The sequence below is a fragment of the Quercus suber genome, unplaced genomic scaffold (genome assembly GCF_002906115.3).
Source record: "Quercus suber isolate HL8 unplaced genomic scaffold, Cork oak 2.0 scaffold_209, whole genome shotgun sequence".
Taxonomy (NCBI): domain Eukaryota; kingdom Viridiplantae; phylum Streptophyta; class Magnoliopsida; order Fagales; family Fagaceae; genus Quercus; species Quercus suber.
In genome coordinates, this window is record NW_027069667.1 from 124,890 (window position 1) to 143,403 (window position 18,514).

General features: G+C 36.7%; 2 protein-coding genes across 4 annotated transcripts; one reads left to right on the forward strand and one right to left on the reverse strand.

Annotated features, from left to right (window-relative positions):
• The first annotated feature begins 2,555 nt into the window (after positions 1 to 2,555).
• Positions 2,556 to 7,008, forward strand: LOC111991104 (probable sucrose-phosphatase 2). 3 transcript variants are annotated; one of them, XM_024022886.2, is made up of 9 exons: positions 2,556 to 2,725; positions 3,806 to 3,886; positions 3,972 to 4,271; positions 4,431 to 4,532; positions 4,629 to 4,823; positions 4,927 to 5,217; positions 5,690 to 5,876; positions 6,491 to 6,537; positions 6,669 to 7,008. In XM_024022886.2, exons 2-9 carry the CDS (start codon positions 3,827 to 3,829, stop codon positions 6,774 to 6,776), a joined length of 1,290 nt encoding a protein of 429 aa, XP_023878654.1. In that variant the 5' UTR covers positions 2,556 to 2,725; positions 3,806 to 3,826; the 3' UTR covers positions 6,777 to 7,008. The 3 variants fall into 3 exon arrangements, with proteins under 3 accessions (XP_023878654.1, XP_065635536.1, XP_023878652.1); XM_065779464.1 differs by having other exon boundaries at positions 2,556 to 2,707; positions 3,803 to 3,886; XM_024022884.2 differs by having other exon boundaries at positions 2,557 to 2,741.
• An 11,038-nt stretch (positions 7,009 to 18,046) lies between these two features.
• On the reverse strand, positions 18,047 to 18,514 carry LOC111991098 (uncharacterized). The gene has a single exon (XM_024022876.1). The coding sequence runs from the start codon at positions 18,512 to 18,514 to the stop codon at positions 18,047 to 18,049; it is 468 nt and encodes a 155-aa protein (XP_023878644.1).

Genomic DNA, 18,514 nt, shown 5'->3' on the forward strand with positions numbered 1-18,514 from the left:
GGCCCAAAGATTTGAAGCCCAAGATCCATGAAGGAGTAGGTTTTAGAGCCCATGAAACAAAGGCCCAGCCTGCTAATATCAGAAGTCAAAAAAAAAAAAAAAAGGAGGAAGAAAGAAACTGGGCTGGGATCCCAAAGACCGCCAAGAGCCAGAGATCCTTGGGACGCGTAACATAGCCAGAGTGAGATTGAGACAGCTCGAAAATGGGGAATCAAAAAAGCACAGGAAATGAAGGATAGATATGTCCTCCTTAAACGCTCAGTGATGTAGCAAAGAACCAGAGGGCTAAGAAAGTAACAAATCATGAGAAAAATACTGGCACTTCGGGGAACCCAGAAAGATGAAACATAAGGGGAAGTAGCAGGGAAGACCTTGGACTTGGCAGAGAAGGATTCGACTCACTTTGGAAAAATGACAAAGGGAAAAGGCGTGGAAGCATTGAAAGAAGGGAGATTGAAGGTCGGCCACCTAGGAGCACCACAGAATGGAAAGTCAGTGAAGGACTTTTAGGGAAACAGTACCAAAAGGAGAAAATTATAAGGAATAAGGAAAGAACCTACCATTTGAGCAATAGGCACAGCACGAGCTTTGATGCCTAGGGGAGTAAAAGAGAGAAATTGGTGGTACCCTAGAATCTTACCATGACACTATAAAAGGAGTAGGCAGCCAGCATCAAAAGGGCATTCAGAAATAGTTGAATCATAAGAGAATCATTGAGAAAAATCTGTCAAAATTCAAAAGAAATAGAGAATACCTCCCGGTATCCCATAAACAGCCACTAGTATTTACTTGGATTCAAGGGGATTCAAACTTTGAAAGTCTTAGAGGCTTGAATAGCCATCTAAGTCTGGAATTTTTAAGCTCATTTGGACCTTGTATCATGTTTTAGTGAGCATACTGTGACCCATAATTAAAAAGATAATCAAATACTTCATATTAGTTTGGGGATCCTTACTAGTCTGTAAGAACCTTGTAATTTATAATTAAGAGAAAAAAGATAATGAAATATCTCATATTGATTTGAGGATCTCTAACATTTATTTCGCGTATTTCTTTATTACATTGTCTTTTTTTGCTGTTTTTCTTGCTGTTCAATACATATATTCTTACTTGCCAGTGTATACGTGTTGTAGGATCTTTGCTTTGCACATACCCTGGTTCGTAAACAGTTTATTTAGCTGCGGTGAGCCAAACCCAGTCCCTTCAAACTATGACAAGAGGGTCCGGAGTCCTTGCTTAAACTTGAACCAGAATACCGTCAAAAATCGACCCTCACACACCTAAATCGAATTTTACCTTTAAATCATGTTTTCAAAACATACTTTTAACTTAAATCACTTTTGACTTGAAAACGTGTCATCAGAGCATATGACTCTAGCGTGTACGCTATGCCTATGCCTTTTGTGACGTCAATAAAAAGTTTTTCTTAAAATCGTGGTTTTACTTAAAAAAAAACAAAACCTGAATTTAAAATACAATTTTGACTAAATAATTAAAAAAGAGATCCAAATTTAAAAACACAATTAAAAAAGAGATTTGGTTCCAAATCCAAATAATTTGAAAACTTTGCTATTTTTAATAATAAGTACGCAGTATTATTATGATTCAGAAAGTCTGAAAGTCTCCTGAGTCCTTACCATACAAAATAAAGAAGTCGGACATAATTGAAGATTTTGTTCTTTTGATAATAGATCCAATTTTTTTTTTTTTTCCTGGCTGAATTTTGATAGATCCAATTAAAGAAAAGAAAAGAAAAAGCAGCATATTTAAGTAAATATTAGGCTCATCACTTGCACTTCACGCGTGCGATGGGACTTTTTTTTTTTTTTTTTTGTGAGTAATACTAATTTGTCAAGTTTTTTTTATTCGATATATATATATATATATAATTTTTATTTTGAAAATCTAATTTATAAGTAAATAAAGTAATTTAAAAAGAGAGATGTTATGTTCACAAAATTTTCACTTATAAGTGGTTAGTTGTTATTGGTTTAAATTTAAACCTAACACTAAAATTACTTTTTTGCCCTAACAATAATAACCAGTAACAACCTGCCACTTAAAATTTATTGTAAAAATATTGTGGGCATATCATTTCTCATTTAAAAATTAATAGAAGAGTGATTTTATTTTTTAGGCAATGTTTTAGTGGGAGTTAAATTTCTATTTTTATTGAATTGTCCTTTAATTTTGTCTTTTCTTAAATATAAGGGATGTAAAAACTTTCTAAAGTAAGAAAAATAAGGAATCTAAACAAAGGAAGTTCCTTCAATAATAGTGTAGAAAAAATCACATATAAACCCGAAGAATATGCTACTGGCACTGACTAGCCTACCAATTACTCCTAATTTTGTCTTTTCCAATTTCATACAGTTTTCTATATTTAAATCAGGAACGCCAGATCACCCACATTTTTTGCGTCATAAACTTGAACAAACATCACCACCGTCCAATCACAAAAGTGGGCCCCACATTCCCAAGGCCCAATACCTTTACTACCGTGCAAGTGTCCCAAACCAATTTTTAATGAAACTGTTTTGCTTTGTTTGGGTCCCACACTGCCTTTCTCTTCACAAAAAAAGCGCCAACGAATTTTGGATCCGATTCCCCTTTTATTTTTCCATTATCACCTCCCAAACCCACTCTCATTCATTCACTCATAGCCATAGGCCAGGCCACGCCACAAACACTCTCGCTCATTCTCAGGCAGATACGTCATTTCCCGGTATTTCATTTTTCCGGTAATTCATTTCCCAGATTGAATAATTCCAAATTTCTGTTAACTTTAGATCGTTTTATTTAATACTCGGTAATTGTTTACTGTACTACTTTTTGTTAAATGTTGCTGTATGTTCTGTTTGGTTGCTCAGAAAATGTGGGTCCGGATGCTTTGAATTGCAGGAATTGTTATTATAATTTATCGCAGGAGTTATTGATTTATAGTTTAGCCTAGTGTTATATGTACTGGAATTGAAAGCAATATTTTATATCCTTTCAGGTTTCTCAGTGATCAAATGGAAAATTTTGATGAATCATGTGATTTTTCTTATTTAATCAAATCACACTTATATAGTTTTATATGGGTTTTTATTTCTTTGCTGTATTTCGACTTTAATGGGGGTATTATAGTTCTTTGCTGATTCGAGTTCATCTATTGTTTATCTAATCTCCATTATAGGTTTGGGCTTAAACTTTGAACTAGTTGTTTCTCTTGCTTTTTCTTTTCTTTACATATCTGGGTTTTTTTTTTCCCTGTACTAGTATGAATATATTGTTGAACTCTCTTTTGGAAAACCACATGGTATGTTTGATTGCTCTTGCTTTCTTGGCTTTCTTTTTTTTAATAGTTTATTTTTACTAAACATGTCCAATAGAATTTGTAATATTGTTGGCCATTTTATTATCATAAGAATTTTCTACAAGTAGAAGCAGCCAATATGTGGTAGGTAATTTCCGTTGTAATAATTTCTTTATCACTTTTATTCAGCATTGGAAACTTTTCTATCTGTTAGTGCCATATATAGTTTTGAAAGGTATAACAGGCACCATGGTCCTTTAAATTTATTGTAGGATGAAACAGAAATGTTGGATGCTCATAATTACATAGTAAAATATTAATAAAGATGAAGATTCTCCTACGACAAAGAAGTTGAGCTGTATTCTGTGTGCTCTGAGTGTTTGCATTTAATAATAAACTATTCAAATTTTATACTAGTTAATTTTTTAACATTTCATATTCCACATCAACCTAAGCATCAAAATATTATTATCTTAATAATTGTAATTCTAATTAATTTAATTACAGGATCAAGTCAGGGGAAGAATCATGGATAGGCTAAAGACCTTGCCACGTCTCATGATTGTTTCGGATCTTGATCATACGATGGTAGGTTCTCTAATTCTTTTCTTGATGCTTATGTTACTCCATTCTCTCGCTGCAGTGATTTTATTGTGCGATGTTTTTATTGCAGGTTGATCATCATGATTCTGAGAACCTTTCTCTGCTCAGATTTAATGCCTTGTGGGAATCCAATTATCGTCATGATTCTCTGCTAGTTTTCTCTACTGGAAGATCACCTGTTCTTTACAAGAAGTTGAGGGAAGAGAAACCCATGTTAACTCCAGATATAACAATAATGTCTGTTGGAACCGAGATAACATATGGCAACTTAATGGTGCCAGATGATGGTTGGGTTGAAATCTTAAATCAGAAATGGGATAGGAGCATAGTCATAGAGGAATCAAAAAAATTTCCTGAGCTCACTCTTCAGGTATAGTTTATAGATAATGGCATCTGATGGGTTAATTCTTTTGCCAGTTCATGGTGTTGATATCAAATATGATGATCTGTATTATAAAGCATTCAAGGCAATTGACTTGATTGTAATCATTACTTAAAATTTAGTGTTGAACTTTATGCGGTGACACAGGCGGAGACAGAGCTACGACCACACAAGGTTAGCTTTTATGTTGAGAAAGACAAGGCTCAGGCTGTGTCGAAGGCTCTTATGGAGCGTTTTGAAAAGCATGGAGTAAGATTAAATTTTTAAGTAAAAGTTTATGACTTGATTTCTGTCGTATATTATATTTATTATTAATTTCCAAAACCTCTATTTGCTTTTGGGCAGCTGGATGTTAAAATAATTTATAGTGGAGGAATGGATTTGGATATATTACCACAAGGTGCTGGAAAAGGGCAAGCTCTTGCATATCTGCTAAAAAAATTTAAGACTGAGGGAAAACTGCCTAATAACACTCTTGTTTGTGGTGACTCTGGAAATGATGCTGAGCTATTCAGCATACCAGAAGTGTACGGTGTCATGGTTGGTAGTTCATCTATTTGATCCTTTGCAATCTTGTTATTTCAGCAAGCAGTTGAGGTTGTCCTCCCAACTGTTTATATTCTAACATTTACCCACTATGTAGGTTAGCAATGCCCAAGAAGAATTGCTGAAGTGGCATGCTGAAAATGCTAAGAATAACCCCAAGATTATTCATGCAACAGAGAGGTGTGCAGCTGGGATCATACAAGCTATTGGTCATTTTGGCCTCGGACCAAACATATCTCCTAGAGATGTCACGGACTTTTTGGAATGCAAGCTGGAAAATGTAAATCCTGGACATGAAGTAGTGAAATTTTACTTGTTCTATGAGAGATGGAGGCGTGCAGAAATTGAGAATTTTGAGCCGTATCTGGCAAGTCTGAAAGCATCTTGTGTATGTCTGATATCCCTTTTACCTTTCAATTCAATTTTATAAGTTTAGAGTAACTTTTTTTTTATCCAAAATATTAATAATTATAGTGTCTTATTGGGTATAGGTTCGTGACATTTAGTCCTTCTGGGAGGCTAATATCTCCATCCTTGTAGATGCCAAATTTTGTTATTTATTAGTATTTGTTTTCTGAGTTATATTTTTCTGATAGAACCCTGGGTTGTAGATGAAAGTTAAGTATTCCCATATCTCCTTTTGCCTACAGGTGGTATATTATATTTCATAGTTGTAATGGTCATTTGCCTGGTTTTCTTTTTGATGCTTCTGGTTAGAAACAATTCTCACAGCAGGCCATGAGTTGGATAATAGTTTTTTTTTTTCAAACCCATCCCCCATTCTCTTGCTAGTCATGCTACTCTGTTCCTATGGTTAGTTACGAGTCTATAGTTATTATTATTAATTTTTCCTTTGTCAGGATCCATCTGGGGTTCATGTCGAACCAACTGGCTTTGAACATTCTCTTTGGGATAAAATAGATGGAATGAGATCGATCCATGGAGACAAACAGGGAAAGCAATTTCGAGTTTGGATTGATCAGGCATTGCCCACACAAATCAGTTCAAACACATGGCTTGTGAAGTTAAATAAGTGGGAGTTATCTGGTGCAAACTTTGTTATCCCCTTTACTTTATTCTTCTTTTATTTATTTTGTAACTGCAATTTTTTATCACTAAACTTTATGTTAGTTCAATTTTATCTCTAAACTATCAATGGTGTCAATTTAGTTATTGAGTTTCTGAAAATAGTTCAATGTTATGCTTGCCTCCAAATTCCTTTTTGAAATAGAGTGATTTTAATAAAATTGGTTTTCAAGTTAAGTGATTTAGCCTGTGTTTAGCTTTGATCTTTACTACCAAAAGAGTTTGAAGGAGGTGTGGTTAGTATGATTTCAGTAGTTAATTTTGATGGCAAGTGGGAGTAAGTGTAACATTGAACCATTTTCAAAACTTCAGGGTCTAAATGGATACAATAGAGAGCTTATGCATGAAATTAAACCATGATATGTAGTTCTGGGATTGAAATAATATTTTGAGTTTATTTACTATGCAGAGACCGTGAAAGGAATGGTCATATTTTCTATAATTATTTGTATGAGAGGATACTCATAAATGCAGTAGAAAATTATATATACATATCTTTGAAAGCCACCCTGAAACGCTAGGTTTTCGTACCTTGTGATTTCTGCTTCTCTAAATTGACTAGCTGACTCTTGTAGGCGAGGAACGCAAATGTTGCAAAACCACTGTTATAGTAAGTTCAAAGGTGAGTTACATAAGCATCCTGACTACTGTTATAGTAAGTTTAAAGGTGATTTACATAAACATCCTGTTAAACTTGTGCCGGACGTTTTCTGATTTTTTTTTTTTTTTAATTTTATTTTTTTTATTTTTAAGGATGCTGCGGTTGTATCGGATGGATTAACTTGGAGGCATGTGCATCAGACATGGTCAGAGGAAGAAACAAATCTTAAAGATCATTCAAGTTCAATCTTCATATTCTAGATTGCTGCGGCTTCAGCTTAACGTCAAGTTCCAGAATGACGTACAACTTTTAGTATCAAATAAATGTATCTAGATGATACAGTTTATATTTTATATGTTTTCTTTATAACATGGATGTGATTGATCAAGTTAAAATCGATGATTATACATAAACTTCGCGGTTGGCTGCGTATGTAAAGTTTATGATTCATTATTTGCATTATAATACTCGGAACAAAAGATGATTGGATGTTGGGTGGCTCTACCTTTAGGCCATTTAGGCAATGACCTAAAGTCCCCTAAAATATATTAAATTATATCTATTTTGTTTTATAGTATTGTACAAATATACTACTGTAATAAATAAATAAAAATTTCTATTAGCTGATAGAATGCTTATAAATTTTTTTATTAAGGACCAAAATTTAATAAATAAAAATTATTTTTAAAATATTATATTCTTATCGAATTGTTCAACATTTTAACATTGAAATATTTTATTAATATGTTTTACTATATTTGCGATAATTTAAGAGTGTAAAAATTTTCAAAATAAATTTTTTTTAATAAATTTTATAAATATATAAAAAATAGTCCAATTAATTTATTAAACTATATAAAAAGGTTCAATTATTTTTTATAACTAATGTATTGCTTTTAAATACTAAATAATAATACATTTTACATTTGCGTTGACTCCAAAATGTGTTGAGTGGGCCCTGTACTAACCTTATTTTTGTTGACCAAGAATTTGAGCGAAATTTGAAAAGAATTTGTTTGAAGCTAAATTACAAGTTTTTTTTTTTTTTTTTTAAATTTTATTTTATATTTAAAATACTTGACGCATAGAAAAAAAAAAAAAAATTGTCATAGAACTATGGCCATATTTTGCATGAAGTGTATTTAACATGCCAATAACAGTTAATATTTTATGATTTTGGTATGATCATAGTGGTATTAGTAAAAAAAAATCAATTCATTTGAGGCTAAAATTGTAAAAAAAAAAAAAAAAAAAAAAAATCAAATTGATGATTTTGCAAAGAAGTGATCAACGAGTACCACCTTTAATATATTGGAAGAAACTAATAACTTTTCATAAAATTCCTATCTTTAAATTGTTGTCTTAGGCCTCAATTAATAATTATGCGCAAAATACACATAAAAGACATGTTCGTCTGTAAGGTTGAGAAAAACGGGCGTTTCCCATTTGGTTTCCAAAGTTATGAAAATAATCATGTCTATTTAAATGTAAAAGTCCAATTTACGTAATTAAAATAATCGTGTCTATTTAAATGTAAAAGTCCAGTTGTGATGGACGAATTGGACTTCCTGTTAAGAACAAACAAAGTAATAATGAAAGACACTGGATTGGTGCCAGCTAAGGACCATCCGATACTTCAATTAGTTAATCTCTCTTAGGAAATCTCTAATGTGTATTGTAGCATAGTTTGTAGTTGTTTACTTGCTCTTTATGGCTTTATATAGTCATCCCATAAGTTATTGCAAGGTTTGTTGATCTCCCCTAGGTGTTGTGTTTCAGCTGGGTGATTAATGGCTTAGTCATGGCCATTAAAGAGCTCATAAAGGTATTTGTAACAGCCATGAAATGAGTCATAAAAGATGCTTGTAATGGCTTTGTAACCGTTGCTCATAACTAGCTTAAATGAAGGATTTATGTCGGACTTGAATGTGCTTACGGTCGTCCATGTAATAGACGGCCATTTTATCACTACTCGTCATTTTCTATGTGGCTATAATATGTTGAATTATTGGATTTATGTCAAAAAAATATATGGTAAATATTTTCGTATTTTTGTTGTAAAAATTTAAAACATGAATGTAATATATTGTACTATACATGTACAGTTCTTTATCCATTCCTGTATTTTTTTGCCAAATTTTTGAAACGTACTTTTCTCTGAAAAAAAATCCAAATTATACTTATTCGTATTCTTGTAGTATGATACGCGTACGGCATACCATATTTAACTAACTATGCTTTATGCCACAAAATGTATTGAGTTGGCACTGTTATGCATAGAATTAGAATACTAAGTGTAAGGACTGGATTTGAGTCCTAAGCCCAAAAGTTATGAGGATCTAGGCTCAGAGAGCTTAATACAATGAATTTGTAGAGAGTGGGTTGGAAAACTAGGTTTTAATGAGTTAGACAACAAGTAAAGTGGACCCAGATGACAAGAAAATGAAGATAGATTGGTTTAATCTAAAAAAAATCGTCCTCGGCACAATCCAAGATTAGCTCTTATATATATTTCTCTTAAGTTTGATTACAAATTCCACTTTTGATTGCTACAATGTTTCTCTCTTGATTTCTTGATCCCCTTCTCTCAGGGTATCTCTTTCACTTTTTACTATCTTCCGCTTTCATTTCCACCTTCCACGTGCAGATCAGATTGTTGGTGTTGATCCTTATCCCATCAGCATCTTCCTTGAATCTTTGGGTAGTAGCTGTAAGGCTGAAAGTTACTGTTCAAGTATCACTTCCTCATTAATGCGGCCAGAGAGTTAGCTGCAGAGCATTTAATGCGGTAGTAGCAACTTTTCCTTTAGATATTTCATAACCTCCCTATATCCTGTTCTTTCTTGATACTTATCCTCATTAGTGGATTTTTTCGGAACGTTACTCTTGATGTCAGACCGCACCTTCTGACTAGGCTTTGCTTAGTTGGGGAAGCATTCCTCCTTGGACCACCTTCTTGGATGACCATGATCAGACTTCACTTCTTTACTTACCAACACAGATTCTTATGCATATGTTTACCCGTCCTTGGACTACTTAATGTCCTTGGATTAGGCCCCTGGCCCAATATATACATAGATATGTACTCCTGAGCCTATCACCCCTACAATAGCCCCTCGAGATTCTTCTTTCTAGCTCCTTGGGAAGAAAGGAGGATTTCGATGGCACTATAGTTACTCCATGCTCATCATACATCATCTCTGACTGTGCAGTTGACTTTTTAACTACCAAAGGCACGCTCTTGACGCTTCGGCATACGAGACGTTCCTTTATTAAATTCTTACTGCTCCATGTTCTCCACGTTCTACGGCGCGATGCGGATCCAACGGCTAAGGATTTTGCTAGAACCCGGCAGGAATTTTCCTACATGTAACTATCTTTTTGATATAAATATTGCCCGAATCAATCATTCTTCTCACTTTAGCTCTCATACATTGAACTTGCAAACTTATTCAATTTACTCGTGCCCTCACAAATTTTAAGAGCTTGTTCGAGGAGACCTTTCTTCTTTACGTAAGTCTTTACAAACCTTTTCATTTATTTTTCCTTCTACTTTTCTTTTCTCCGTGTCTATTTCTTCTCGGCCTTCTTATTTTCTCCTTTACTATCTTAGCACCTCCAATCCTTCTCTAAAACATGGGTAGATTTGCTTACTTGGTAGACTCTGTGGAGAATATAGAGAATTTTAAAGCTCAGTATAGGATTCCGCCATGACTGTTAATTAGATATTGTAAGGAAGGGGAATGGCATAAGAAAAGGCAAGAGGGAGAGGTGGTAATCCTGATGATTGCCTTTATAGAGGGAGCGATGAGAATCCTGATGGGCACTGTCATTAGGGATTACCTTAGGGCTCATAGACTAGCTTCCACCCAATGTGCCCCTAAACATGTTTAGGATTTTAGGGAGTGTAGACGCCCTTAATGAGAAAATGGGCTTAGGGCTTACCCACTATGATGTCAACTAGGTTTACAACCTCCACCACGTAAAGAGGTAGGGGTATTACCTAAAATCTAGGTACCCTGAGGTTAGGCTCATCCAATGCCTCCCCGATTCCAACAAAGGCCTAAACAAGGACTTCTTAATTGTATTAGGGCAGTGACATGATGGCCTCCCCTGCTCGACAAGAGAGGGGACACCAAGTGAGGCTCTAGGTCTAGGTTGATTATTTTAAAGTCATCCCCTTTTCTTTTTCTTTGGTTTGTGTTTGTATATGAGTTTTCCTTTGATTCACGCTATTTTATGCTAACGATGTTTTTTGTTTTTCCTAATGGTTTTGCAGATAAGAATGCTGCTGTTCCCAATTTCAGTCTTGTCAACCAGCCAAGTTTAGACAAGATATTGAAGGCCGAGGTGTTTGTCCATAGTGACCGTTAGCTCAGAGCGACACATCTAATTCTCGGCTACACCCATATCTCCAAAAGCTACTAGGCGCCGATGTGTGTAATTAGAGCAAAAGATCCGCGCCTGCATCGGATAAGTGTTGTTGCTCTAGGTTTTCTCATCATTGGTCCTATTCCAGAAGGCACTCTCACCACCAATCCTATCCTTGAAGGCATACCAAAGGTAGCACTGCCATTCCAATGCGCTGCCGAGGAAGAGGCAACCCTGTCCCAGCCCACGACCAAGGAAAAGGAANCTTTTTTTTTTTTTTTTTTTTTTTTTTTTTTTAAACTGCTATTTTTATTTTCAAATTTTGTAATTAAGTTACCCTTTTGTACCCAATCTGCCTTTTTCTAAGGCTTTAATTAATGAAAGTTATGAACATTTTCTTTCTTCTTTTGATTCACATACAAGTTTTGATATAGTTTCTATCTTATTTAACACTTAACGATCGTGACAATGAGATACAGCCCCATTCACTTATTTACAAAAGTGGTCACATAGCTATCACACCTCATATAATCAGCAACAGGATAGGCCAAACCTACTAAGTACACAACCTTGGCAAGGTATAACCTTAACTTCGAAAACAGACATAATGGTAAGATACCCTCACATGTCTGACTCCACTTAATCCCTCACTTATCAATAAATATAAAAGACTGGAGGGGCAATTAATTCTTAAACAAATACAGGTATTCTTGCAAATGTTTTAAGTGATGCTCATGAGCCTGTTACTACAATGAGGATTTCTGCCATTTAGAATGGCTGATTCTATTTGACATTCAAATAATTAATAAGAAGTACTAATTTACCTCAGGCATGTGGTCCGAGGAGCTAAAAAGGACTAAGACTTTGTTTAATACTTAGCAGAATGATAGGAAGTATTAATTTACCTCAAGTAGGTGGTCCGAGGAACAAGACGTAACTAAGGTTCTATTTAACACTTAGAAAAAATGATTAAAAGATACCCATTTTCCTAAGGTATATGGTCCAAGGAGCCAGACATGACCAAGGTTCTGTTTGATATTTAGAAAACTGTCATGAAGTATTAATTTATCTAAAGCATGTTGTCCGAGGAGCTAGGCATAGTTAAGGTTCTGTTTAACACTTAAAAAAATGATTAAAATATATCAATTTACCTAAGGTATGTGGTTCGAGGAGCCAGGCATAACCAAGATTTTGTTTGATACTTAGAAAACTGTCATGAAGTATTAATTTACCCAACACATGTGGTTTGAGGAGTCAGGCATAATTAAGGTTCTATTTAATACTTAGAAAAATGATTAAAACATATCAATTTACCCAAGGTATGTGGTCTGAGGAGCCAGGTATGACTAAGGTTCTGTTTGATACTTAGAAAACTATCATGAAATATTAATTTACTCAAAGCATGTGGTCCAAGGAGCCAGACATAGTTAATGTTCTGTTTAACACTTAGAAAAATGATTAAAAGATATAAATTTATCTAAGGTATGTGGTCTGAGTAGCCAGACATGATCAAGGTTTTATTTGATACTTAGAAAATTGTCATGAAGTATTAATTTACCCAAAATATGTGGTCCAAGGAGCTAGGCATAGCTAAGATTCTGTTTAACACTTAGATGGATGTCAGGAAGTGTTAATTTACCCAAAGCATGTGGTCAAAGGAACTAGGCATAGCTAAAGTTCTGTTTAACACTTAGATAGATAACCCAAAAATATTAATTTATCCAAGGTATGTGGTCCGATGAGCTATACATGACCAAAGTTCTGTTTGATATTCAAACAAATAGTAGAACACATGACGTATAATGTAATAAGCCAAAACATGACAATGGAAACTTTCATTAATAATAATATCTTCTCAAGTTATTTACATTGCAAGGGCGTGGTACAACTTTTTCATCTAGATCTTCAAGATAATACACACCTATCTCGGCCATCGAGGTAATGTGATATGGCCTTTCCCAGTTGGGCCCTAACTTCCCCATGCTAGGTTCTTTGCGGTACCCAATACCTTTCTTAATACCAGGTCTTCAGGCGCTAATGGCCTTAACTTTACATTGGCATCATATCCTTACTTGAGCTTATGCTGATAATACATTAGTTGAAGCATGGCATTTTCTCTTCGCTCTTTAATTAAGTCTAGGCTCTTTCCTAACAGCCGATCATTGTTGCTTAGAGTGAAAGAATTTGTTCTTAGTGTTGGGAATCCAGTCTCTAGAGGAATAACAACCTCGGCTCCATAAGTCATTGAAAATGATGTCTCTCCTGTTGATCTGCGAGGTGTGGTTCGATATGTCCAAAGGACATGTGACCGCTTTTCCACCTATTTTCCCTTCACATCATCCAACCTCTTCTTGAGTCCACCCACTATGACCTTATTAACAGCCTCGGCCTGCCTATTCCCCTGAGGATAAGCCGGAGTGGAATACCTATTCGTAATTCTCAAGTTACAATAGTACCTTCTAAAGACTTTGCTATCAAACTGAAGACCATTATTAGAGATGAGGGCGTGGGGTGATGGAAATTTAGACCCCTTAAACAACCAGATTGCGTAGCCTAGATTAATTAGCCAAGTTGTTACTTAGTCAAATTAAGCAATTCTAGGTTAAAACAATCCAAACAATCATATCAAGAATATAAAGCAGCGGAAAATAAATAACACAAGATATGATCACCCAGGAAACCACACGGTAAAAACCTGGGGAGGATTTGACCCACCAATCCTCAAGGCTAACTTGAATTCACTATGAAAGAATTGAAGTTCATACAAAAGGACTACAAGCTCCCCGCTCGACTTCCTAATGCTACCCACCAGTAGAACTTCCTGACACGACCACGCGCAGGCTCCGAATCCACGGATTACTTCTTTCTTGAATTCCTCAATCAGCTACAAGCTCCCCGCTTGCTTTTCTTTTAATCTCCAATGGTAGCAACCTTGTTGATCATCAAGATGTTGAAAATATCTCTACCTTGAAAACCCTAAGTTTATGTGAAGGAAAGCTCCTCTAAGATCTCACAAGAGATTCACATAAACCGCAAATATGAGCAACAAAGACTTAGAGAGGTTTGGGTACAAAACCCTAAAAATAAAAGGAGGCACAAGAGGCACTCTAATCTTTCTCTCAGAAGTCCCAAAAACGTTCTAGGGTTTTCCTTATATATAGAAGTGTTTTACTTGAACCCCAAGACGTTTAAATAGAGTTTGGGCTGAACTGGAACTCTGCAGAAAAATAAATCTGTACGTGGTTCGATCGATCGAGTCTAATTTTCGATTGATCGAGCCTTACAGATTTAGTCCAATAAATCTGCACTCACTCGATTCCAGTTTTACAAATAAACATACTTTGAGCAAGCCTAAACAAGACTAAACAACCTGTTTTGATCATGGTTTGCCAACACTACACATTAGAGTTCTAAATACATAAAATCCTAAATCTTTAGAACCTAACATGGGGGATCCCAAACTGAGTGACAATATTTTTCCAAACAAATTTCTTGGCATCCACGTCCTTGATATTTGCCAATAGTTCAACTTCAACCCACTTGGTGAAATTATCTGTGTCGACCAGCAACTGTCTCTTATTCCCTGCTGCCTTAGGGAAATGTCAAACAATATCCAAACTTCATTAAGCAAAGGGCCAAGGGTTGGACAGAGGATTAAGGACTCTCCCTAGTTGATGAATGTTTGGGGCAAATCTTTGGCATTGGTCATACTTCTTCACATATTCTTGTACTTCCTTCTGCATGTTAGACCACCAATGTCCCTGTGTAAGGGCTCTGTGAGATAAGGATTTGCCTCCTGTGTGGCTTTCACAAATTATTTTATGTAACTCCTCCAGAAGTAGCTCTGATCTCTCAAGGTGTATGCACAGAAAGTACAGCCCAGAAAAAGAGCGCTTAGACAATTTTTAGTCCGTAGACAGCCAAAACCGAGGGGCCTTTCTTCGCACCTTTTCAGCCTCTGACTTCTCTTCGGGTAAGATATCCTCCTTAAGGAATAGTATTATGGAGTCCATCTAGTTAGGTACCACTCTAATTTGATGAATATAGACCACCTCATTCTTTACCTTAGTAGATTTACATAAGTCTTCAACGAGGATAACCCGAAGCAAGCTTTGAGCCGAGGAGGTTGCAAGAGTGGCCAGAGAATCAGCATGAGTGTTTCTGCTTCTAGGGATGTGTAATAAGTTGAAAGACTTAAACCCTAATTGTAAGTGCCTGGCATGACTTAAGTATTCTTAAATTCTCACATCTCTGGCCTCCAAATATTCCTGAACTTGGCCCATAACCAGCCTTGAATTTGAGAATATCTCCCCTGCTTTCCCACCTATTTTTTGAACCATGGTCATCCTTACCAATAAAGCTTCATACTTAGCTTCATTATTTGTGGTCGAGAAGCCTAATCTCAAGGATTTCTTAATTGTGATCCTTTCGGGAGATATCAGAACTAGCCCTACTTCAAATTCTCTGTGATTCACTGCACCATCAATGTATACCCTTTAGGACAAAGGTTCTTGTAAGGAGACCATGTTAACCGATTTTCCATCCGTGTCCTGCTTTTTCATTCTCTATTTTAAAGGGGATTCAGCAAACTTTGTTGCCAAATCAGTAAGGACTTAACCCTTGACAGAGGTGCGAGGCATGTACTTAATATCAAAAGCCCCTAGGATCGTGCCCCACTTGGCAATCCTCCCTGTATAATTAGCACTTCAGAGTAGAGATTTGAACGGAAGTTAGGTTAGGATAACAACTATGTGTGATTGGAAATAGTGGGGGAGCTTACGTGTAGTATGCACCACTGCCAAAATGGCATTCTCCAGTGGTAGGTAATAGACCTCGACCTCATGTAGTGACTTGGTCATATAGCAAATTGGCTTCTACACATGACTATCAACCCGTACCAGCACTAAGCTCACTACATGGGAGGCCACTGTAATATAAGCAAACAAAACCTCATCCACCTCGGGTCTGGACATAATGGGTTGTCGAGAAAGGTATTCCTTCAACTACTGGAAGGACAGGACGCACTCCTCAGTCCATTCAAATCTCTTCCACTTTTTTAACAACTGAAAGAAAGGCCTACACTTGTCTGCTGACTGAGAGATGAATCGGTTTAAGGCAGCAGTCATTCCTGTCAACTTCTGGACCTCTTTCGGGTTCTGAGGTGGTAGTAAATTGTTAATTACTTTAATTTGATTAGGATTGACTTCAATTCCACAGTGAGTAACCATGTACCCCAAGAACTTTCTTGATTTGACACCAAAAGAGCACTTAGAAGCATTAAGTCACAGCTTGTGCCTCTTCAAGATCTTAAAGATATTCCCAAGGTCGTTAACATGCTCAGATTCCAACTTACTCTTGACCACCATGTCGTCTATATAAATCTCAATGTTTTTTTCTAGCTGTGGCTCAAACATCCTAATCATCATCCTCTGATAAGTAGACCCTGCATTCTTTAGACCAAAGGGCATTACCTTGTAATGGTAATTCTCAGTAAGAGTGAGTGACAAAAGCTATTTTTTCCTGATCATCCAAAACTAAAGTTATTTGATGGTACCCTTGAAAGGCATCCAAAAAGCTCATTCGAGGATGGCCTACATTTGCGTTAACTAACTGATCAATACGAGGCATGGGGAAGGGGTCCTTTGGACAGGCTTTGTTCAAGTTTGTAAAGTCTACACATACTCGCCACTTCCCATTCTTCTGCTTCACTACCATTGTATTAGCCAACCATTCAGGGTAAAACATTTTCTTAATAGCCCTAGATTGCTTAAGCTTAGTCACCTCCTCCATGACAGCATCAGAATGCTCTTTAGATGAGCACCGAGGTGGTTGCTTCCTAGGGAGGACAGTTGGGTTGACATTTAGATAATGACAAATGAAGTTTGGATCCACCCCAAGGGCCTCATAAGCATTCCATGCGAACACATCAATATTCCTCCTTAGAAATGCTAACAATTCTTCCTTCTCCCGAGAAGGCAGTTGAGCGTTGACCTAGAAAAAATTCTCTGAATTGCCATCTATTACAATTTCTTCCAACCTCTCACATTTTTCCTCTTTCGACACCGCATCCATAGATAGGACCGAAATCCTTGATTGCTATAAGCCCCCCTTAGTAGAGACCAAGGACTCAGTTTCAAGCTGATGCATAATTGTAGCTACTAGGCACTGCCTAGCCACGGATTGACTCCCAACAAGCTCTTTAATCTGGTTCCCAGACGGGTATTTTACCTTCAAATGTAGAGTGGAAGAAACAACCCCAGGGCATGAAGCCAGGGTCTTGCCATAATGGCCGTATAGGGAGAATAAGCATCTACCACAGTGAAGTCTACTTCCACCACTTCAGATCCTGCTTGTACCGGCAATCTAATCTGGCTCTTCGGAATGACGACTTTCCCATCAAAGCTTGCCAAAGGTGAATCATAGGATGTCAAATCTTCAGGCTTCAAACTCAGCCCCTTATATAGATCAGGGTACACGATTTCTGCAATGCTGCCTGGTCTATCAACACCCTTTTTACATCATACCCTCCTATCTTGAGGGTGACCACTAAAGCATTATCGTGTGGTTGTACAGTTTCAACTTTGTCCTCATTCAAAAAACTCAATGTTGGTTGAATATCCACTCTAGCCCTCTTCGACTCAGAATTAGAGTTCTCGACAAGTAGCCGAGCTGCAGACATTACCCCAGAGGGATGAAAACTAGTTCTCCTCGAAGAAACAAAGATGACATTAATTATGCCCAAAGGGGCTTTGGAGAAAGCATTTCCTTGAAATCCTGATCTTGTATGACCTCCTAGTCCATTGGGCTGATGTAGAAATTGTTTTAGCCTCCCCTCTTTAACCAATTTCTCTAGATGACTCCTCAAAGTCCTACAGTCCTCTGTGGTGTGCCCCCAGTCCTGGTGGTATTGGCAATGAAGACTTTGGTTGTGCTTTATGGGGTTTCCTCCCACCTTATTTGGCCATTTGAAGTATGACTTATTCTCAATCTTCTCTAAGACTTGATATACTGGCTCTCGGAACACCGTGTTAACTGCCTGAGGAGCTGGAGACCTAGATTGCTTAGTAAAATCCCTTTGAGGTCTGTTATTGTTGTAGCGGTCTAATCTGAAATCCCTCATCTGCTAAGGGCTAACCTTAGCCTTTCCCTTGCCTTGTTGTTAGTCTTCCTCGACTCGCTTATACTTATTAATTCGGTCCATGAGTTGACGTACATTGCCAGCAGTTTTCCCAGTCAAGGGCTTCCTAAAGCCATACTCGGCAGGTAGGCTGACCTTGAAAGTTCTTATGGCCACATCATCAAAATCACCATTTATCTCATTGAACATCTTCCAATATCTGTCTGAATATGTTTTCAGGGTTTCTCCTTCTCTCATGGACATAGACAACAAGGAATCTAAGGGCTGAGGAACCTTACTGCACGTAATAAAGCAAGATCCAAACGCCCAAGTGAGTTCTTTGAAGGAATCAACGGAACCTGCTCCTAGGCCATCAAACCACCTCATTGCCATAGGCCCCAAACTGGATGAGAATACTTTGCACATTAGAGCCTCGTTCTTGGAATGCATTACCATCCTTTGGTTAAAGTGGCTTACATGTTTCACAGGGTCTGTATGACCATTGCACAT

What these genes read in the sequence shown, in the direction of transcription:
- LOC111991098 (XM_024022876.1), bottom strand. Translation starts at nt 18,514, where the DNA reads ATGTGCAATGGTCATACAGACCCTGTGAAACATGTAAGCCACTTTAAC.
- LOC111991104 (XM_024022886.2), top strand. Translation starts at nt 3,827, where the DNA reads ATGGATAGGCTAAAGACCTTGCCACGTCTCATGATTGTTTCGGATCTT. An exon ending in TTCCTGAGCTCACTCTTCAG is followed by an intron (nt 4,272 to 4,430) that starts GTATAGTTTATA and finishes GCGGTGACACAG; the next exon opens with GCGGAGACAGAGCTACGACC. An exon ending in CTGTTATAGTAAGTTCAAAG is followed by an intron (nt 6,538 to 6,668) that starts GTGAGTTACATA and finishes TTTATTTTTAAG; the next exon opens with GATGCTGCGGTTGTATCGGA.